Here is a 21,907-nt window from a genome sequence, read left to right on the forward strand (position 1 = left end):
AATTTGTTGCAAAAGGATTGGAATATTAATATCGTGGGATGTAGAAAGTATTAATAAATGGATAAAAAAAAAGGAAGCATGGTACGGGCCCAGTTTCCAATTCACTCGGCGAGCATCCAAAGAAATAATCACTACCATAACCGTACAATGGTCGTTTTGGAAGTAAATGAACAGAAATGAAGACGAATTCACCAAATTTGCGAGATTTGCAAGGTTCGATACGGCTCTTTCCATAGATGGCTCACCGATCATTGTTTCATGCTATCCAAATTGTGTATTTCGACACTTGATCTACATTGAATGATTCAGTTCAGTCAAGTTTTGTAGCTGCTGAGGAGGATTCGTAATGGATAGAGTACTTACCGAGACTGTGAATCCTGAAATATTGATAAGCCCTGATAAAAGTGAGCTGCCTCGCAAAATATCAAAAGAGTCTCATTTTGAGATCAAAAACAAAAGAACATTCATTTATAGGCTCTCCACAACTAACTACTTTCTCTATTCTCCGAGATAACTCCCGGTTCATTCATATCCTTCGTTCCTCCTGGGCAATTCATCGTAACTCTCCATGCCGCAATTCCTCTCCTCTCAACCACCCTCGTGATCGTACTCCAGAACCCATCATCCCCAAAATCCATATCATCCAGATTGAGATGCTGTTTATATGTGAAAATCTCCTCGAAGTACAGATCTGTTTGATTTGCCGTATATTTATCTAGGAAAGTAGCGGATGTGGGTGCGATAAGATAGGTAGCTTCTGTAAGCTCTTCTCCGGATTTTGGAAGACAAGTTGCTAGTTTGCTAATCTCTTCTATCATGAGCTCTCCTCTGATGCCCATGAGATCATGAGTATCGAGCACTTCGTTTTTGCCGTTCAGTAGCCAAATTGGCGGGCTATAAGTTTTCCACCAAAAAGCATGAGTGGCGTCTAGTTGTTTGCTCAAGAACACTTGAGTTGGGACAACTCCTCCCTGATGGTATACACCCATCAAAAGACCCAATAAAACATTAAAGGAAATCCATAAACCAACCCAGATACGCAAAGAAATTCCTGATTTAGGTAATCTTACAGACGATAATATTAAAGGAATGGCTGGAAGCAAAAATCGTGCCTCTTGGTGTTTGAAAAATGAAAGAACAACAACACCCGAGATAGCAGAGCAAAGTCGAAGAGGAGCCACAGGTCGCAAGAAGAGAAGTATTGTGGCAGGTCCCAATAGTTGTGGGAGATTTATTAGACTATGTTGATACCATGGATGTAGGCCGTGAAGCGCAAGATTTTCCGGTGCAAGATTATAGTTTAAATTATTAAATGGAGTAATTGTTGGATGGGAGAAAAGATAGGACCAAGTGACTGGAACTTTGGCGTAGAAGTTCGTATCCAAAGAGATTGCGATAAATGTAGCAAGGAGACCAAAGAGGATCATCGCAACGAGCGAAAATGGCCTATTCAAAAATCAGCTAGAGTAACATAGGCGGGTTGAAATATCTTACTTTCTCTTGAAGTGTGGCAATAAACGGAGACCTGGAATGAACAAGAAGGCGGGAAAGGTGATGCGATTAAATATCCCGAAAACCACAACGAAGGCAAGAATTCCGCATAATGATACGGAAGTATGCTTCTACGACAATTAGCATCATATTCCAGATTGTGACATATGCTCCGCGTCTTCCTACCTTAACTGCCGTGATTTTTTGTATCAAAATCAGGCTCCATGCGACTGCCAACGTTTCTATCGAGTTCGAGAATGTGTGTGTTTGGTATGTCCAGGTAACGTATGAAGATGCCACAAGCAAGACTGCAATTTTGTAGTGTCTTTTGGATTCAGCCAATTCCCAAATAGCCCAATCTCCAAGCACAAAACTCAAAGTCAACATCAACAGTCGCAAGGCGAAGAACACCGCGATCGGAGGGATTTCCCCATCATTTCCATTTCCTATCCAGAGCCATCGCAGAAGGAGCATTGGCAGACCATAGATCGGCCATAGCGGGAAGACACTTCGAATCGGATTTTCGGATGTAAATTCCCAGGTTAGCTTGACGGGATAGCTGAAGATTTGACCTGCCGATTGTTAGCAGAGATGCTGTGCAGATTGGATTTCATGCAAGGAGCCCCCCTTTACAGATGTGCCGATCGAACACATCTGCCGGAGCTAAGGGGAAGCTACACCACGGAATATTGTAAAACTCACCAGCTATAACCTCTGGACCTTGAAAGTTCTCATCGGGGTGTAGATAACTTGGAGAAAGGGCAAACCAAACTCGCAACAGAAGGAGAAATAAGTACGCACGCCCGAAGAAAGGCATTTTTGCTCTTTACCTATGGCATACGTTTGAAGAATGGGAATGTGAAGAAAAATAGGATTAAATTAAAGAAGTATGCGCAAACGCGATAGAAGGATAATAACAGAGAAAGAGGTCATTGGAAATGGGAAGAGAAAAGCAAAGGACCCCCCAAACTCTGTTAAGTATGAGAAATATGGGTGGTTTGATACTTTTTTTTTTCAAACGGAAACGGTTGGAAAGTCAGGCTCGCGTTACCTTTGCCTTTCTATTTTTTTCCACTTTCAAGGATGGCATTGGGGTATGACGGAGATCAGCAATCTCGGAATGGCAGGAAATTTGGAATGGGCTGACCAATCGTATTCATTACCGAAGATGTTGCTCCTTTCATTCCGAATGCAATCTGGAGTGATGGTGCAAGATACTTTGTCAGACTGCTTTTTTTTCCAGCTTGGATATTATTTATATCCTCAACAATTAGGAAAAGGGGCAACGACGAGATGCGGAGATGGCGAGGCGAGGCGAGGTGAGGTGAGGTGAGGTGAGGTGAGGTGGTGAAATGGCGAAATGGTCAAACGATGAGACGAGGTTTAAAATGACGATGTTACACGAAGACCGGTCTCACACTAGGTAGGTTCTATATGTGTAACAGGTACCTGGGCACGTGCTAGGCAGACACTTAGTCAGGGAGCCGCTCCTATGAATCTACGATGATATATTACTAAGTACAATATATTGACTAGCATCAAGCTTTTCCGCTTCGGCTTTTGATTGACCTTCACTCGGCTCGTACTGTGCATCAAAATGTGTGCAGCCAATTTGGAATCTTGACCGGCAGGGAGGGCAGGGAGGGCAGGGCAAGGGGCAGGGGCAGTGGCAGTGGCATAAACCCGCCTCCACCTGCACCGGTTTATGATTTGGATACGATTTGCACTGTACGGAGTATACCTACTTACAAGAACCCATAGCAAGGCCACTCTATTCTCTATTCTCGACGCAGGACTCCAGCTTTGACTCTGCCTCTGCCTCGTCCGTCGCCCAATCATATCGCGAGAGTTCAGTGCACATTTAGATCCAAGCTCCACCGACTCCGACTCGAACAGCACAGAGCACAACATAACACCCCAAGGCTCTCACCAGGTAGCGCTTACTTTGGCCGATGATGGCAAAGGCGCTAATCCCTCGTAGACGCTGCTTGCTCCGGACGGCCATGGCGAAATGCAAACTGTACAATTCAAAAGAGGCAAGGGCTGGCTGCCAGTGCGTGCTTGTTAGGTAGCTGTCCGTAGTGCGTCGTAGACAACTCTGTCATTCCTCCAAACTATTCCTTTTTCAATGGTCCTGCAACACGACCATCAGTGACTCAAATATTGCGATCTAGGCAGCCGATCGTCTATTCACCGTATAGAAGGCTGCTGCAGTTCCTTCCGTGCCTTTCCCTACCATTCGATCTATACCAGTCAAACGTGTCAATTCTTCACATGCAGCAATTGCTATTCACTTTCAAGACGCTAATACTGTCTGGCGGCGAGTAGTGACTTTGTTTGACTTTGGGAGACCAACTATAAAAAGGACACTAGGACGTGCTAAAATACCTAAAATCATACTGCACTTGTGAACTGGGATTTTTCAGGCTAAGCGACTACAAGGCCTGACATAAAGGTTCCTTCAATCCCCATTCAAATCCTCCTTCTCATTAACAACATACATCCAACATACAACTCGACACAACACAACACAACACAACTCTGCAACCTCACCACCGCCAGTTTCTTTAATCGGACAACATTAAAATCTTGCAAAATGTCTGAAGGTACCGCCACGACCATCAAGCTCGTCAGCAATGACAATGTCGAAGTCGTCGTCGGTAAGTTACCCCGCCTACCATCCTACTACCTGAACCCAAACCCGACCTGCAGCCCACCAAATTTAACAATGAATGCTGACTTTCATCAATAGAGAGATCTGTTGCCGAACGCTCCATGTTGATCAAGAACATGCTGGATGATCTTGGAGATGGCGTCCTCGAGACTCCTGTCCCAATCCCTAACGTGAGTTTAGACCTCTGACATCATTTCAACTCTATTCCTATCATACATTAAACTAACAATTCTTTCTCTTCACAGGTCAATGAGGCTGTTCTCCGCAAAGTCATCGAGTGGGCTGACCACCACAAGCACGATCCTGCGCCCACTGCCGACGATGATTCCGATAGTCGCAAGAAGACGACTGATATTGAGGAATGGGACCAAAAATTCATGCAGGTCGATCAAGAGATGCTATTTGAGATCATCCTTGTAAGTCACATTTCTTTGAACAAAAGATGCTCTATCATTTCTAACAATTTTACCATTAGGCTGCCAATTACCTTGACATCAAGGCCCTTCTCGATGTCGGATGCAAGACCGTCGCCAACATGATTAAGGGCAAGTCTCCTGAGGAGATTCGCAAAACCTTTAATATCACAAACGACTTCACTCCTGAGGAGGAAGAGCAAATCCGCCGTGAGAATGAGTGGGCTGAGGATCGTTAAGATTATATCTTGACAAAATTATCGATTACCGCATGATGCCGTCATGATTTGGGGGTTGTTTATAAATGTGGCATGACGGGTTAGCTTCAGTAGCATGGGGGGAGTTCTCTGATTGTTTCTGATTACCAACCGAAAGTCCAGGTTTATACACTTTCATGGCGTGGGGGCTCTCTTTCCTAGTTTTTCTTTCTTCGGGTTCACATTGTGTATGTACATACATGGGGGGGGAGGCGTTTTATGAGGATACTGAAGTGTAGACAGAGGATGCCAATGGAGGATATTACATAGATAGTCTACACTCAACCAAACAGGTATCGCACAATTGCACTGGTTTTCAATATTATATCATGTCTTTTGTTATGTGAATATGTGATTTTGTAAATCTAGTTTTGGAATCATGTTTCTGTCTGAGCTGCGTCTGAATGCAAGTTGCTTTCTAGACAGGAAGTAGTAAATGTTCTTTCTATTATTGTAGGTATTACAATTGCACTTTCCACTATTACCATTCACATCATTCTCATTAACATCTCACTACTACCCCGACCACCCTAGCTACTACGTAGGTAGTTGTATAAAAAAGACCAGTTTCCCGTTTCTAGTATTTTTTTTTTCTTTCGCCAAATCATGATCACTATCTCTATGTAGGATACTCTCCCCCTTTCTTTTCTCTCTCCCTCTCTTCTTCATCATTTTTCATTCTCCAATTGTGATGATTATAATTTGTAATTTACGGTTTAGAATCTACGAGCTTGATATCTGATATGTGATATTCTTTAGTTGGTTGGTTGGCTAGTTGGTTGGTTAGTTGGGCTGGCTTGGGTGGGAATGAAGTTAGATGTGTTTATGCATATGTATGTGTATATGTTTATGTTTATGTATATGTATATGTAGATATATATATACGAGTATGTATATGTATGTGGGTTAGATTGTTATATTCATATATACATATATATCACTTGTGTACAACACGGAAGGTTTTGGAGTATGTGTCTGTAAGAGGTGTGTATGTATGTATGTATGTATGTATTGTATTGTATATATGTGTATTTACAATAACGCTCTAGCGCTTGTAATCCATCTAGGTAAGACTTATGAGTTATGAGTTGGTTGTTTTTGATCTTGGAATCACTTTTTTTCGCTTTACTTTTAAATATGCGCGATGGAGGATGTAGGAAGGAGAGTTTGTAATTTGTGGTATATTCTATATTCTATGTTCTCTTGCGAACGCAAGAGTGTGTATGTGAAGAAAGGGAATACGAATACTTTATTATAGTAGAATTGATATTCTCTCTACTCTTCAATGATACGAATACATAGTCTCCTATTTTCTATTTTTCTTTTCCCCCCAAGCCCTCAGTTCATACAGGTTTCGTAATCTTATTCTCGATCGATTATCCCTCTCTCTCTCTCTCTCTCTCTCTTCTTATTCTCTACTGATTTCCCTCTTCTCCTCTTTACGATATTTTGGAGATTACTTTGCTTCCACTTCTTTGTATTCCCTCTCCTCCCCTTCCTCCCCTCACAATCCTCTCACACTGCATATCAATCATATCACCCACACCAACCCCGACATTCATTCAAAATACCAAATTCCAAATCCCAAATTCCAATTCACATATTCCAATTCACATATTCTATCTATCTATATCCTATCCGAGCAATCCCATCATCTCATACACCTCCAACTCAACACATTCTCACCCACACTCCCCACCTCAATCTTTCTCTCTCTATTATACACTATTCACTATTCGCCGTGTGATATGTATAACATATAACATACAGCATACAATATCCCATATCCAATATCCACCAAACTATCCTCTACCAACCGAGTAACAATTTTCTTCCACTTTCTCATTCTCATTCTCATTTTCACTCAATAGATAAATAAGTAGATATATTAATTACCACACATATAACTACCTACATGTAGATACTCACTCCACTCCAAACAGACATGATAACTCATGAGCCTACTAGAAGCTTATATAAATGTACTAGTCAGATGTACTAGTTCAGCATGTAAACGTATCTATATGTGACTTCACATAATCAATCCAATCATATAACAAGGCACCATACCACATGACACAATCAACAGGATAAAACCAACATAGAGACCAAAAGAGTAGATAGAATTGAACATGACATAAGAAAAGAGATGGATACTAGAATAGATGTACAAGGGCGGGGTACATGTCTGTATGGAAGTGGAGTCGAAATTTTGGAGCTGAAGATAGAGGGGATATATGAATGGATATCAATGGATATCATGATGCTAGAAGAGAATTGGCAAAGAACGAGTGGGAAGAGAAAGAGAAGGGTAGGGATAGTGCTGTGAAAGGGTAGTTGTAAATGAACCAGATATAAATCTTAGATGTGGGGATCAAGGGATCAAGGAGGAGGTCCCCTTATAGTTCGTAAATGCGGGCTGATCGGACTGATTTGATTATACTCTGCAAACTGATCAAAGATACTGGAAAATATTGCCGAAATTGGGTATCCGATTCAAGAACCAAGTCCTGTTAGAGGCCGTTCTAGACGTTTCAATCCATATACCACGAAGACTCGAAATGAGAGTAATCAAACCCACTCACAATCACAAAGCGAAATCCACTCAGACCTCCAATAATGTAATATGGAGAAATCAACAAAACATCCCATTTCCTCACTGAGTCACTTTGCTATAAACACAATGATCCTCTCTCAATCGCGATATATGCCATTCATTGAACCGGCCTAGCAATCAGAAATGTTACGCCTCCCTTTTCCCAAAGCAACATCCATCAGTTGTACCCTCCTGCCAAACCGAGCAAAAATTATCATTTCATTTCTCCAAGCTCCTCCCTCATAAAAGTTGCAATTCGTGTCTTAAGATCGTGCGAATTCGGGATAAGTAGAGTAAGGTTTGGTGGACGGGCGAGAAGCGGAAAAAAGAGTAAATCGTATGAGCGTGGGTAGAGGTTGAGGAGAAGATGGAATGTTTTGCTGTTGAAAGGTGATGCATCTATAGACCGATACGAGTCTTTCTCCAGTGACGTCGCTTTGCGTTGTATCTATTGGATTTAATTAGTCAAAAGCTCGATTGGAGTTACTGATGTTCGATAATGATTCATTTCGACTTTGTGAGGTCGAAAGTGGAATCGAGGATGTGGAAATGTTGTTTTTGTGCTGATGCCCTAGAGCATTCCAAATATTAAACATACCGGATGGTGTTACCAGTCCTCAAACGGATCCATTGTGGGATGGGTCTGTTTTGCTTTTGGGCTCTCGCAAGCTTCTGCTTGGTGCGGAATGACTTTTGGGACTGTAGAAAGCATCGAATTAGCATCTATATGTTATGTCGAATTGTTCTTTCCCCCTTGGCCAGGTCGTCTTGTTGGTCTTGTTGGTATTCGAGATCGTGAATTCCATCTTTAATTTCGCGCCCATAGATTCTTCTACCATTTCGAACTCATTCCAATTTCCCAGGCCAAGCGATTGAATGTATGCGTCATTTGAAAAGGGTAGTACGTACCGGCATCTTGAAAAGTCGGCGTCGATATTGTCGTTGTCGTGCTGGATCAAAAGTCCGATGATAGAGGTTCAATGGATTCACACACCAAAAAATTCTGACGAGGGCTTTATTTCTCGGTTGCCCTTTCACTCAGACTTAAGGCTCTCAGGCTCAAGTCTTGGGCAGATGCACGTGAGCGGCTTGGAAAAATAAAGTTATGACTAATCATGATCGGAAACCTGTGGCTCCGCGATTGGGATTGGAAATACGGTAAGACGCTGCATCAAAGCAACATTTGAACAGTTGACCTCGCTGGTAAAACATAGATCACTTGAGTAGAAAGTCCTACCTTTTGATACTACAAGACATCTCAATTTTTGCGAACGATTATACCATCACGACGACTTACAAATTCTACGAATTCGGTGATTATTGAGCACAATATTAGGACAAAGAAAGGAAGAGTCCAGGAAGACAAGGACAGGGGACAGCTAAGCATAGTTGTTTAGGAGGTCGACTCTAAGAGGAACAGACAGAGAACAGGAAATACCGATTGCAAGACTTGCAAAAATGGGCGCAAGCGTTTCGTGGCTGTCGGGGATGTTATTTTCGAAGAAGGAGATCCGGATATTGATTTTGGGACTGGTAAGTAGCAGGCTGAAGGCCTCTTGTGGCATCCAAGGACCAGCAAAGAAGAAGGGGAAGCTAATATATCCACGAATTGGATAGGATAACGCTGGAAAGACCACACTACTATATAGGTTGAAGGTTAGTTGCTTCAGACTCGGACACTACATGAGGGGCTTTTATGCTAACGGGCAACCGCAGATTGGGGAAGTGGTAACTACAATACCAACCATTGGCTTCAATGTGGAATCGGTGACGTACAAAAATTTAAATTTCAATGTTTGGGTAAGATAACATCCACTCTTTTCATTCTTTTCGAATCCTCTATCCAGTGATTCCTAACTGACTTGCTTGACATAGGATCTTGGAGGGCAAACATCAATTAGACCATATTGGCGCTGCTACTACGCCAATACGGCTGCGGTAATATTCGTTATTGATTCTACGGACATTGATCGATTAGGCACTGCATCAGAAGAATTGGCAGCAATGTTGAACGAGGACGAGTTGAAAGATGCTGCACTACTGGTATTTGCGAATAAACAAGATCAACCGGGAGCGAAAGGAGCGGGTGAGATTTCCGAGGCGTTAAGACTAGGAGAGTTAAGGGATAGGAATTGGAGTATAGTGGCATGTAGTGCCGTAGATGGCAGTGGTGTGGATGAGGGGATGGATTGGCTTGTTGTAAGTGTTCCCATGCTTGGAAGTGGCTTATGCCGTTACAAAACGGCGATACTAACATGACAATAGCAAACTGTACAACAAGAATCGTAATAGAGGAAGGATATCCAGAACACAACCGTGTGTACTATGATCACGATACATACCTAAACATCAGTTGAATAATTGACGGGTAGGATCAAACTGGAGTCCGGGGTACAAATTTCAAGCTCCATCTTTTTGCTACGCTCATGGATATGAACAAGACTATCATTCTCGGAGGTATAATAGATGCACAGGCGTCTTTCAGCATCTACATCTGGGCCGGGAGCACTGTATTTGAATCTTTATTTGTAATTGAGCACCTTAGATTGATGGATTAGTGATGAATTCATCTTGACACTTATGACATCGATCTGGCCAAAGGTCTAATCTAGCTACCTGAGTCTGAAAGCTACGCGAAAACCGAGTTCCCGGTCATCTTTTCGCCAGTTGTTTACGTAGGACGGTACCTCTGCTTTGTGATACAATCGAGTCTGGATCTTTAGATTTGTTAGATTTGTCAAGACTTATTAGAAAGCCATAGATAGACTAACAAGGAGGCCGCGAAAGTCGCATGGATGGCACATGGATCGATCCAAATGGAACTAACTTGCTGTCACATATGTTTGTGGATACTTGCCCGTAGACAAGCTCGACAAGGTCTCCTGGCAGATTACTCTGTACAATTCGAGGAAAGGACGAAATGCCATGCCCATATCGCGAAATCCCATAGGGGAAAGCGACCGAGTAGGTTAGAGCAATTATTTGTGAAAAGCTTGAAAAAATGTGAGAGCGCGCATGAACGAACGTGGCGAGTCAGCCACAAGCGTGATAGATAGATAGATACCGAGATTCGGGATTTGACGACGATCAGAGTTGTTAGTTCGGAATTTGGGAACTTGGGTAGGTATCCACTGGTGGCTAGGAAAACCTTGGAACTTATTATCTTCGTTGGAATTTGGCACCTTTTTAATATTGCGAGTAGATGTTGTAATATGATATGGTACAGCGGCGGTAGGGAAAAGATTGTGTCTCATCGATTACGACATAGGTAGGTAGGTAGGTATCTTTGAGATGCTCGCGTACAACTATACAGTTGTGCAATCATCCCGCCACGATGCGAAGCGGCGGATTCCACCTTTCGTTTGGTGAAGCAAAGTTTCAAAGTCATTTTCCTGCCTATCCATCTATCCATCTATCCTGTGATTCTATGGCTCTTGCCGGACGTGTATGTCTTTTCCGAAGCTCCTTCTGGAAAGATGCTCCCGATGTGGTAAAAGCGTTACACGCAGCAGCAATAGTGAGCATAATAATAGATATTGTCATACCCATTACAGCCATATATACACATATCAAAGGTCATTTTCCAAGAGGACATCCAGATATAGGAACATTCTCGACGGATTACACTGGGTTGTATGTAATGCAATGCTAACCATTCGCTCGCTCGGCACACGAGCCCATTTGAGCATCCATCGAGATGTGGTTGAACATTGCATGGCCCCACGCTGGCTTTTGTGAATCGTGACATCGATGTGCGCATTGCAACCAGGATGGATGAGTATCGACCCGAGCAGGGGCTTGTTGAGAGATTTGAAGGTGGGGAGGTGACGGCATTGATTTGGCCGTGTCAGATTTCGGGTACCCAGAAAGGCAGAGGGGATGGCAAAGTTGGAACCCGGCATTCAACAAAAAAGAAGACGCAAAAAGATCGGCGGAAGGTTGGAAAGTGAGGATATACTTTATGGTTGTCGTCGCATTTACGTTTACGTAGTCTTTGACATGATGCTACAGACAAAGAAATAGGGGTCAAGAACTAGCAAAGCTGACTACGTCCGGCCCAAACATTGTCTACATACTTTTCTAGACGGAAAATCGTGCCTTGCCAAGCTTCCATCACGCTATCCCCGATAGGGAGCATGACGCTATGTGTGGATGGGATGGGATTTGATTACGTCGGATTGCAAAATGCGGAGAAGAAAGCACTAGATTAAACTGGGACGGGCACAAAAGAAAAGGACGAGTACAAATGCGGACGGACGTATGTATCTGTACGATTCTGTACGATGAAGGCGCCTGCGTATGTATGTATCGCATGTATGTATCGCATGTATGTATCCAAACTACCTAGGGCCCAGGTATTGTGACCAGGAAGAGTTACGTGCTACCCCGAGTTGTATGCAAGCGTGCAGTGTGCTTCTGCTGTTATATTTATTTATACTGTCGATGTCACCAACTGTTGATGCGAGTCCTTCCGAAAGAAGACTTCGCGGTAGGCAGAGGGGCAGGCAGGTCTTTTTGATTGGTAATTACACATATTATATATAATATATATAATATATACGTACTCATATGTGTGCGTATTTACTAGTATTATATCAATACCTGTATATCGGTAGCTTGGAGAAGACGGGCAGAAACCACATATCGCAGACATGGGAGAAACCTTCCGACCTAGGAAAACAACTACCCAATCTAGATAAGCTCCTGGATGCGGAATAATCCCCGATTCCCTCTTGCTAATCAATTCCGTTCCAGACCTTGGGACCTTTACTAATGCAAGTGCACAGTTATCAACCCCCCCCTTTTTATTGGTTGCCACGAAAGGAGGGGTAGGTTTCCGAATTTCTACTTATTTGTTGCCATTCCTCCATTTCTTGTACCATCTTACTTTGGATTCTTCCACTTGATCAAATACCTCAAAGCCTTTTGCCCATTTCGCCATCCATCTTATAATCATCTCCATCCTCCACCCATCTGAACACCATACCATACCACTACCACCACACATACACATACTACCGACCGGTGTAACAACATCGATACAATAGCAATCATGGTTGCCGACGATAAGCCCGCCTCTACCTTCAAGTACAATGAAGCTCCAGTCTATACTACGTCCAATGGATGCCCCGTGAGACACCCAGAGGAGTTTCAAAGAGTTGGTACCAATGGTCCACTCCTTCTTCAAGATTTTCATTTGATCGATTTGTTGGCACATTTCGATCGCGAACGTATCCCAGAGCGTGTTGTCCATGCCAAGGGTGCCGGAGCTTATGGAGGTAAGTTCTCGTCTTGTGCTTGCCTTTTCCCGTCGCCATCATGTTAACGTATTGTCTGTAGAGTTTGAAGTCACACACGATATCAGTGACATTACTACCATTGATATGTTAAGCCAAGTTGGCAAGAAGACTCCTCTTGTCTCACGTTTTTCAACTGTCGGTGGTGAAAAGGGATCTCCAGATTCGGCTCGTGACCCAAGAGGTTTCTCCGTCAAATTCTATACTGAAGAGGGTAACTGGGATTGGGTTTACAACAACACCCCTGTTTTCTTCCTCCGAGACCCAACCAAGTTCCCTCTGTTCATCCACACACAAAAGAGAAACCCTCAAACAAACTTGAAGGATGCTACGATGTTCTGGGACTACCTCTCAACTCATCACGAGGCTGTTCACCAGGTTATGCACTTGTTCAGCGACCGTGGTACACCATATTCTTACAGACATATGAACGGATATTCTGGTCATACCCACAAGTGGACCAAGCCCGATGGTACCTTTAACTATGTTCAAGTCCACTTGAAGACAGATCAAGGAAGCAAGACTTTCAACAACGAGGAGGCCGGAAAGATGGCTTCTGAGAACCCAGATTGGCACACTCAAGACTTATTCGATGCAATTGAGAAGGGAGACTACCCAAGTTGGAGTGTCTTCGTTCAAGTCCTTTCCCCAGAACAAGCTGAGAAGTTCCGCTGGAACATCTTTGACTTGACTAAGGTTTGGCCACAGGCTGAGGTTCCATTGAGACCATTCGGCAAAATGACCCTCAACAAGAACGTCGAGAACTACTTCGCCGAGATCGAGCAGGTTGCTTTCTCACCATCTCACTTGGTCCCAGGTGTTGAGCCATCTGCCGACCCTGTCCTCCAATCTCGTCTCTTCTCATACCCAGATACTCACCGTCACCGTCTCGGCGTCAACTATCAACAAATTCCAGTCAATGCTCCTCTCCGAGCTTTCAATCCATTCCATCGTGATGGTGCTATGGCCGTCAATGGAAATTACGGCGCCAACCCCAACTACCCATCTTCTTACCGAAAACTCACTCAAAAGCCTGTCAAGGCTACCAACGATCATGAGCAATGGTCCGGTGCTGCTTTGAGCTTTTTGTCCGAAGTGGGTCCAGAAGACTACGTACAAGCTAAGGGTCTGTGGGATGTCCTCGGCAAGCAAGAAGGCCAACAAGATAACTTCATCGGTAATGTCTCTGGACACTTGGCAGCTGCTAAGGAGGACACTCGCAAGCGCACATATGATATGTTCAGCAGAGTCGACCCAACTCTTGGTGCCAAGATTGAAGAGGCAACCGAGAAGTTGGCTCCTGCTCCTGGTAGCAAGGCTGCTGGATCTGCTCAATCTCGCTTGTAGACTATAGTTGTGTTATAGGATAAGGCAAGGTAGAAAAGATTTCCTGGTTGCGTTTTGCTTTTCGCGATGATATCTATAATTATTTTATGAGAGACGAAGGAATAGGGAACGGTGATGGGATAGGTTATTTCGGGGGCTTTACAAAATTGGTTTTAATCTGCAATGACATACCCCTTTTATGATTTCAGAATATTGAAAGTTATTTATGCAATTTGGTGATATCTCAAAGGATGTTTTTGAACGTTCTCGTTGTCTGCTCTATTTCATTCCGCCTTTCGAAATAATAAGTGAATCTGTAAAAAGCGATGTTACTCAATGTATTATTATTGTTCCGAAATTCCTTTCCAAAATAAAACTTTACATCAATCTGTGCTTGAAACCGTAATTGTTAATAACTGCTTTCATATACCAGATGGACATACTGGGGTGTTAGGTGGTAGACGAATTCGGGAAGTTCTAAATAATGCGAACAACTGCATGTGACGCCTTCATAAACGCAAAACCTCCCATCTCTATTCTTTCTCGGAGATGTGCGGGTCTGAGGTGATGTCATGTATTCCGTTCGACATGGACGGCAGGTAGGGATCAAACACCGATATGGTATGGCATGGTACTCTTACTATGCTGTCTATTTCTTGAGCTTGGGAGAGCGGATTGTAATTATGATGAAGAGGAGAAACGAGATAAGTCGAGGTGAGGTGAGATGGTATGTAGAGAAGGGAGCGGAGAGATGGGTAAGAAGAAGAATGGCTGTGGCAGGATTATTACAACATCAATCGACTCTGGATCAGAAGTTAAAGAGATATCTGATCTAGTGTCTGTAGTTATATCAATACCCTGTAGGTAATAGCAGAACTATCAGAAGGAAGCCCTTGTGACTTCCCTAACTACTCTTTCAAGCTTAAATGAAAGAAGTGTCTATCTATTCGTACGTACTATACGACAGGTAGAGCCCTTATTCCTATCAAAATTCTTATAGGGTCTGAACTATACAACTGTAGTTCAAATATATGCTGCTGTACAACTACTCTAGGCCCTAATTATTTCATGTTGAGTTAATCTGGAACAGTAGATATCATGATTGGATTCTCGTTGGCACCCCCAATAGCCGGATTGGGGGTGTTATCCGAACCGTCGAGCGTCATCTGCGCATTTCCATAGGCCCCGTATATGGACGCACCTACAACGGCCGCCACTCTTGGAAACCTCATATTGGGCGCTGTGGCGAGTCCGTTGGTTCCAAATGCTGCTGTGATTCAGGCCCTGTCCTTTTGCTCCTCGGCCGTAGGGGGATACTTGAGCGGATAGTCCCGTGCGGCCAGATTAGCCCACGTCGCTGCATTTACCTCGATCCCAGCCAGATGTCTGTCGATCCAGTAGGCATATAGAGCACGTAACGAGGGTGTTTGGCCTTGAGGCGCTGTGGGTTCGCCCGCTGCAATGGGGGGGGGGGGGGGGGGGGGAGAGGGGGTTTGGCACTATTGGTACTCCGTGTCGAATACATAACACGTTAGGTCAATCCAATTAGAGACGCGCATCCACTTGTTCCAAATGGCATCGCCACCAGGTGGTGCAAATGCAAGGTAATTAAAGACACCGGCAGCATTACGAATATTTTCCTGTGACATTCTCTTGTTGTTTACGACGATTGCCGGATTTGCCAGCCGGAACCATGTTCCCTTGTCTCCATTGACTTCGGCGACCAATAGGGCTAAGTTGGCTTGCGTGCGCGCCTTTGTTAGCCGCGTCCCAGCGTACACGCCGTCCGAACGCCCGAAGCCGTATGTCATCACGTTGATGGGAAACTCGGACCCATCTGCCTGGGTGCGTGTTTTGAGCTGCGCGCTGTGCATCTTGAATGGAGTGCCGAAGTCTGCATCTCCCATGATGGCCTTTGCGACCCAATTGGCCGACGGCATCACCCATCCGCCGGGTAATGTAGCGCTACTCCCTAGCCATGTGATGAATTTTCCTAGAGTCTATGCTTCATATACATGATCCGCTAATGATTGGCAATATTTTAATGATTAGTTTACTTGATACTTCGAACAGTACGAAAATGAGTAGCCCCATAGAGAGCTACAAGGAAGGGAAAACTATACGACTTGGGTAGACTCACTTTCAAAGTTCAAGCCGGGCACAACCTGCTTCGCCGCGGAATTGGTAAGCTGAACTATATTGGGTATACACGCGGCCCCGCTATTGTCGAAGAGGAAATTCTTATCGATGCCAGAATCCCTCTGAGCCTCTGCACACTCCTTGTATTGGCCTATCTCAATGGTATAAAGGTCTGAATTTAGAGTAGCCATCGCCGTCTTTGGCGTGAGACGCTTCTCCAAGGCACTGTATGATTTAGTAGGGGGGTGTCATACTTTTCTGTCGGAGTGCCTTGGAGCCAGTCAGTAATCGGCCAGGACCAACCGTTGCCGGACTCCTCGAGATATCTCTTTGCCGAATAGGAAGCGTAAGTACACGCGACTTGGTCATCATTAGGAGATGGGTACGAGGCTACGCAACTTTCGCCGGTGTCGTCGTCGTCGTCGCTTTGTCGCATTTTGAGTGCTGCATACTTCCATCTCTTTGATGCCAGCGTCGAGTCGGTACCTGTGGCATCATAGTTCTCGCCACACAGGGGACAACCGGAAATATTGCCTTGCGGCCCCCTCATCCTCGGCGCTGGATGGGCAGCTCAGAGTAGGCATACGCAATAACGGCCCGACAGTCACACTCCTTTCATTCAATCGCGATTCCCTGTTATAAGGGAAGTCTGCGGCGGATCCATAGCTTTCTTCGTCGAGTAAGTCTCGTTTTGTGTGACTAGTGGTGTTCGGTTCGGTCGCCGAGCACGTTGGTTCAATAATGGCATACTGGGGTGATGACCATAAGGGGTATTGTGAAACCCCACCCGGCAATGCCCATTGCAGAGGCGGTGGCACGTCGAGGGAAACGTAAAGTGAGGCACCTACATTGGCTCCGTAACAAAAGTCTGCGTCAGTGGGACTGTAAACGGCGGAAGCATAGGCTGTTACCCAACCATCGGCTACAAGGTTAATAGTCGTCGACGGAAGACTAATAAAATTGGAGTTAAAGTCAATTCCAAAGCTGGCTACCGGTTTGACGTGTGCTGTAATCTGACCATTAGTATTAACGCTCCAGTCAATTGTTGGCTTGCTAACTTCCTGTGTTCCATTAGTGCCGGGACTATCGGTGCTTTTAGGATCAGCGTCGCTCTCTTGATCCGGGAATGCGAGTTGCGTGTCCCAATCTGCCAGCGCGACGTGTGCTTCGAATTGACCACTCAGAGAGAAAGGTCAAAATTCACGCTACCGTACAGCTTGAAATTGGGTCCTACAGTGACGATTCCCGGTATAGCAAACGTAGCACCAAAGTTCTCAAGGCCAAACAGCTCAACATCTCCAGTGTCGTACTGGGCACTGACGAGTGCATCAATCATGAAGAGAGCCTCTACAGTGCCCGAGTTCTTAAACCATAGATAAGATCCACTGAGATCCACTTTGATACCTAGTGTAGCAATCATTGTGAGTCCGAATGAAGTATCGATGTCAACACTAGTCTGGGCTTCGACAAGGAGCTTTGCAGAGACGTCTACGTCACTAATAGTGCATTGGTATGTTTCATCCAGAAGGATAACGTTCAATGTCTCGGAAACAGAGTGCGTAATAGGGGACGTACTAGCTAGATATTAGCTTATAATCATGTAGTCACCGAAAAAGGGGACAGACCTGACTTCGACTGTAAACAGTTGCTTCAGCCAGGCAATAGCATCACTGCCGAACCACCGGGCATGAAGCTCATCGCGAGTAAGAAGACCGGAGCGGTGGTCACTCAAATCTGCATGCCAAGACTCTTCAAGGAATTCCCGGTGATTGCCTCTTTGCTCTTCGAATGATCGCTTGCGACGTCTCATTCCCGGTGAGTCGACAACGGTATCCCAATAACCTTCTTCATTGCTATAATCAAGTCGCCATTGAGTGTCGCCAAGATCGCGCGGAACCCTACGGAAGTCATAGTCGAATGTGAGATCATATACGCCTGGGTCCGGGTCTGAGTGCGCTTCTTGATGTGGCCAGGTACTGACTGGTTCTTGGAAGGCACCATGTTCACAGCAACCGCATATGGTCCAGGGCTACATCCATTGGGCATATCTAAAATGGTACCAGGGACACCGTGGCCAAGGTAAATCTTATTACAGTTTGAATTAGGAGAATCGTCGTTACAAAACATCCAGACGATCTGGCTCTCTTCTGATTTGGTGTTCTCACAGTCGAGCATCTCCCAGTGTGTACCATCACGTTTTCGAAGGGAAACCTGGAGTGCTTCAGGAGATACCATGACGAAGAACCCGAATGCCGCATCATTAGGTGTGGAATCAGAACCTGGAGTATTATCTCCACCCTGGCCCAGTGGTCGCAATGGGTGGCTTAAGTAGTACAACTGGCTACAAATAGCCGTGAATATAAATAACTTAAAGAATAAAAAAGTTATACCCACCAATCAACAGATAACTATAAATATTAATACCTCATTTTCGTAAATTGATTAAATAAAATATATATAATACAAATATCACTTAATAAACCCCATTCGCTTAGAATTTTATTCTAATATAATGAAAATCACTATTAATTTCAATTTTATAAACAATTTCTTTGATTTTTGTATATAAAATATATACAAATTGTAAACCTACAAATATTTATAAATATTTATAAATACAAAAAAGTATTTTGAATTATTTATAATAACTAAATATTACAATATCTAATTGATTATCCATTAATAATGACTTGGGTTAGGTTTTCGAAAATTAATACGAAACCCACCCATTGCGACCACTGCCCTGGCCCCGTGTATCGTCAACACTAAGCTCTGTGTGAGGGGTTATTATTAGCGCTCTTAGATTAACAGTGAAAGTATATTACAGAGAGGACCTACTATATTTGGCGTCAACATCATCGCCAGTCAGTGGGTTGGCAAAAAGATACTCGAGATGAACGGGTAAGAAGGGCTGAACGCCTCCAGGAGCCGTGCAGCAGAATACTCTGTCTCTCGAAAGTTGGATGTCACAGTTGTCGCCACCTCCATCGTACGATTGGGTGAGCTGAACTTCAGTGTCGAAGGCGCAAACATATATGCGTGCATTGTGAACTTAGCGAAAAGTACGGTTAATCAGACCCAGTATCAGGGTGATCAGAATTAGTGTCATGCCAACCGCGAGCATTCATCGGCTTTACATGTTCCCAATCTCCACCACTAGCCCTTAAACTCAATTCCTCTTCAATTAATCCTTGGCCCGCATACTCAATATAGTACTGCTCAATGCCTCTCCTCAGCCCCCTAAGATCTTTATCCAGATGAACGAGCGCATGTGGCGAGACATCCTCTTCCGGAATTGAGGCCCCATCCTCCTCCAGAATACGTTGGAGTTCTGCAATAGTTTCCAGGTCCCATTCAGCCAGCAAATAAGTACCGTAGGGGTTTGTCTCCCAATCCGGTGAATTCATATTAGGAAGCATATTGCTCTCCCATCTCCAGTCCAGATATCTTTTTGATGGCTATGATACAAATAAAGTTAGACTCATAGAGTTGTGGAGTATTTGAATGTAATGCTGTGTATAAAAGTAAGAAAGAGTGTAGTTACCAGAACTCCAAACATCTCAAAAGGACGATCGAAAGCTTCACGCCACTCTTCACGTAGCTGGTCAATTATGACAATAGCCCTTTGATACCCATTATGCACAAACGTCCTTGATAGATGCCACTCTTTCTCTCTGCTTGCTACCTCAGCCAAATGATGCGCTTTACACTTCTTCACTCTTTGCTCCGCTGTTGCATCCTTAGGCATGGGCAGGGCTACAACCTCAATACGGTCGGGTTCATCACGACCGTAACCGCCGCGATAATCTAAGGTTTTCTCATGGAGGATCTTTGCCAACTCAGCCGCGCGTCCTGGAATAGCTGCATCGGGCGTGGTATCGTAGACTCGGTGTGCATACAGAGGGCGCGGGTTGGGTTCAAGTTGCCGCCGGTATGATGTTATCGTAGGGTTACTGTCATAGCTAGGCGCTTCTTCGGTGATGGTCTCGATGCGGAGTTTGCGAGGGGCCGGCATACCCATTGGTTTGTTTGACATGGCGAAGAATAGTCGTAAATATCAGATTTCACGACTCGAAAGGGAGTAGGAAGATCAAAGCATCATGGTATAACGGCGAAATCAGCCATGTTATGAAGCCCATCAGCAAATAGAGGTAGTATTACAGGAGCTGCCTCTAGGGTTATAGAGAAATATTTAGAAACCTCTCGAAATAGTTTAGATTAAATTTCAAATAATAATAATAATAATAATAATAATAATAATAATAATAATAATAATAATAATAATAATAATAATAATAATAATAATAGTTTATAAACTTTACTAATCTCTTACTTCTAGCTTATATAAAGTTATTACAGATGTAATTAAACTTTAAAACCTTAAAATCTTATAATTCTCTTTCTAATTCTCTCTCTTATTCTCTTCCTTATATTCAGATTCTAATTCAGATTCTAATATTGAAAAACGTTTAGGGCAATTGTGCCTAAGGCATTTACACCCCCTGCTTACTAATGCACCTCTGAATACACCACCAGTGGGTGCACAGACTCACGGGACACTTCCAAATTTTCAATATTTTTCATAAATTCATTCTTCAATTGTTTGATATCAAAATTTGTATTTTGATCATTTTATCTTTATTTAAGAACTACAACAATTTTTAAAATAAATGATTCAATATATCAAAAGATATTTACACGTTGATTTTTGTACTGTCCCGTGAGTCTGTGCACCCACTGGTGCACCTCCTTTTAATTCAATCCATTCAATCTATTGATTCTACTACTATTATAAAACTTACCCTAAAACTAATTAAACTATTAGAAAGCTTTCAATTGCTTTAATCTAATCACTTCTTTTTCAATCGAATTTTCTTTCCTTTTAAGATTGTATATTAGATTGAAATGATTTTGTATAGTTTTTTCTTTTGTTTAACTGAAACAATCTTATTTTAGTGTCGGTATATTATTTATTATTAATTAGAAAGGGTCTTATAAATCTGTAAATATGAAAATGGCTTGTTATATAGATATATGATTATATAATACATTAGTACTTTTCCACTTCGTTTGCTTCTACGAATTCATAAAAATCTCAGAATAAAACTATTAGGAGTAATCCACTTTCCCATTGACCCACAAAAGCATGGAGTATTTCAGATGCTTCTGGAATAGTGAATCTATTATATATACTCAATCAAATAATCGCTTTCTAACACTTACTCCTGTTTTATACGAACCCATTTGATATATACCAATCAAAAAGGAACTAGCAATCCTATAAATATAGGAATTCTATAAATATAGAACATTAGAAATACAATAGTTGCAATTGAATCAATTATCGAAATTGAATTCAAAATACAATTATCCTTATTCAAATTTATACAAATAAGAATCTCAGAATAAGACACCCTTATATCTGGAATACAATATCAAAAGCAATCCACTTTCCTATTAATTTACAAAAGCATAAAGTATTCCAAATACTTCTGAAATAGTGAATCTACTATATATACCTAATCAGGTGATCGCTCCCTGACAAAAACACCCTTGTATCTAAAATACAATATTAGAAATAATCCACTTTCCCATTGACCCACAAAAATATAAAGTATTTCAAATACTTCTGAAATAGTAAATCTACTATATATACCCAATCAGATGATTGCTCCCTAACAGATATTAATCTTTAAATTAGCTTATTGATTTAA

General features: G+C 43.0%; 6 protein-coding genes across 6 annotated transcripts; 3 read left to right on the forward strand and 3 right to left on the reverse strand.

Annotated features, from left to right (window-relative positions):
- Positions 1-7: 7 nt before the first annotated feature.
- BCIN_03g01880 (hypothetical protein) lies at positions 8-2,884 on the reverse strand. The gene is made up of 5 exons (XM_024691783.1): positions 2,194-2,884; positions 1,678-2,063; positions 1,495-1,622; positions 364-1,446; positions 8-291 (listed from the first exon to the last, which is right to left on the reverse strand). The coding sequence occupies exons 1-4, from the start codon at positions 2,306-2,308 to the stop codon at positions 486-488; spliced, it is 1,590 nt and encodes a 529-aa protein (XP_024547555.1). The 5' UTR covers positions 2,309-2,884; the 3' UTR covers positions 8-291; positions 364-485.
- A 275-nt stretch (positions 2,885-3,159) lies between these two features.
- Positions 3,160-5,165, forward strand: Bcskp1. The gene is made up of 4 exons (XM_001559259.2): positions 3,160-4,151; positions 4,244-4,335; positions 4,411-4,581; positions 4,641-5,165. Exons 1-4 carry the CDS (start codon positions 4,088-4,090, stop codon positions 4,815-4,817), a joined length of 504 nt encoding a protein of 167 aa, XP_001559309.1. The 5' UTR covers positions 3,160-4,087; the 3' UTR covers positions 4,818-5,165.
- A 2,090-nt stretch (positions 5,166-7,255) lies between these two features.
- BCIN_03g01900 (hypothetical protein) lies at positions 7,256-8,453 on the reverse strand. The gene is made up of 3 exons (XM_001559258.2): positions 8,341-8,453; positions 8,030-8,130; positions 7,256-7,879 (listed from the first exon to the last, which is right to left on the reverse strand). Exons 1-3 carry the CDS (start codon positions 8,344-8,346, stop codon positions 7,831-7,833), a joined length of 156 nt encoding a protein of 51 aa, XP_001559308.1. The 5' UTR covers positions 8,347-8,453; the 3' UTR covers positions 7,256-7,830.
- A 135-nt stretch (positions 8,454-8,588) lies between these two features.
- Positions 8,589-10,063, forward strand: Bcarl1. Its single transcript, XM_001559257.2, has 5 exons — positions 8,589-8,964; positions 9,049-9,087; positions 9,148-9,231; positions 9,307-9,630; positions 9,697-10,063. Exons 1-5 carry the CDS (start codon positions 8,890-8,892, stop codon positions 9,718-9,720), a joined length of 546 nt encoding a protein of 181 aa, XP_001559307.1. The 5' UTR covers positions 8,589-8,889; the 3' UTR covers positions 9,721-10,063.
- Positions 10,064-11,919: 1,856 nt separating this feature from the next.
- Positions 11,920-14,440, forward strand: Bccat5. Its single transcript, XM_001559254.2, has 2 exons — positions 11,920-12,710; positions 12,772-14,440. The coding sequence occupies exons 1-2, from the start codon at positions 12,485-12,487 to the stop codon at positions 14,073-14,075; spliced, it is 1,530 nt and encodes a 509-aa protein (XP_001559304.1). The 5' UTR covers positions 11,920-12,484; the 3' UTR covers positions 14,076-14,440.
- A 1,113-nt stretch (positions 14,441-15,553) lies between these two features.
- On the reverse strand, positions 15,554-18,428 carry BCIN_03g01930 (hypothetical protein; the record flags this gene model as incomplete). Its single annotated transcript, XM_024698284.1, has 7 exons — positions 15,554-16,026; positions 16,195-16,418; positions 16,448-16,679; positions 16,780-17,372; positions 17,408-17,767; positions 17,819-18,091; positions 18,175-18,428. 7 exons carry the CDS (start codon positions 18,426-18,428, stop codon positions 15,554-15,556), a joined length of 2,409 nt encoding a protein of 802 aa, XP_024547556.1.
- Between the last annotated feature and the right edge of the window lie 3,479 nt (positions 18,429-21,907).

This window comes from Botrytis cinerea, chromosome 3 (genome assembly GCF_000143535.2).
Source record: "Botrytis cinerea B05.10 chromosome 3, complete sequence".
Classification (NCBI taxonomy): Eukaryota; Fungi; Ascomycota; class Leotiomycetes; order Helotiales; family Sclerotiniaceae; genus Botrytis; species Botrytis cinerea.

Excerpts from the sequence above, each read along its gene's own strand:
- BCIN_03g01880 (XM_024691783.1), bottom strand. The coding sequence starts at position 2,308 with ATGCCTTTCTTCGGGCGTGCGTACTTATTTCTCCTTCTGTTGCGAGTT. Across the intron at positions 1,623-1,677 it reads AAAAAATCACGGCAGTTAAG|AAGCATACTTCCGTATCATT; the intron begins GTAGGAAGACGC and ends TAATTGTCGTAG. Across the intron at positions 1,447-1,494 it reads TTGCCACACTTCAAGAGAAA|GCCATTTTCGCTCGTTGCGA; the intron begins GTAAGATATTTC and ends ATTTTTGAATAG.
- Bcskp1 (XM_001559259.2), top strand. The coding sequence starts at position 4,088 with ATGTCTGAAGGTACCGCCACGACCATCAAGCTCGTCAGCAATGACAAT. Across the intron at positions 4,152-4,243 it reads CAATGTCGAAGTCGTCGTCG|AGAGATCTGTTGCCGAACGC; the intron begins GTAAGTTACCCC and ends TTTCATCAATAG. Across the intron at positions 4,336-4,410 it reads CTCCTGTCCCAATCCCTAAC|GTCAATGAGGCTGTTCTCCG; the intron begins GTGAGTTTAGAC and ends TTCTCTTCACAG.
- BCIN_03g01900 (XM_001559258.2), bottom strand. Across the intron at positions 7,880-8,029 it reads AGGACTGGTAACACCATCCG|ATACAACGCAAAGCGACGTC; the intron begins GTATGTTTAATA and ends TAAATCCAATAG.
- Bcarl1 (XM_001559257.2), top strand. The coding sequence starts at position 8,890 with ATGGGCGCAAGCGTTTCGTGGCTGTCGGGGATGTTATTTTCGAAGAAG. Across the intron at positions 8,965-9,048 it reads GGATATTGATTTTGGGACTG|GATAACGCTGGAAAGACCAC; the intron begins GTAAGTAGCAGG and ends CGAATTGGATAG. Across the intron at positions 9,631-9,696 it reads AGGGGATGGATTGGCTTGTT|CAAACTGTACAACAAGAATC; the intron begins GTAAGTGTTCCC and ends ACATGACAATAG.
- Bccat5 (XM_001559254.2), top strand. The coding sequence starts at position 12,485 with ATGGTTGCCGACGATAAGCCCGCCTCTACCTTCAAGTACAATGAAGCT. Across the intron at positions 12,711-12,771 it reads GGGTGCCGGAGCTTATGGAG|AGTTTGAAGTCACACACGAT; the intron begins GTAAGTTCTCGT and ends TATTGTCTGTAG.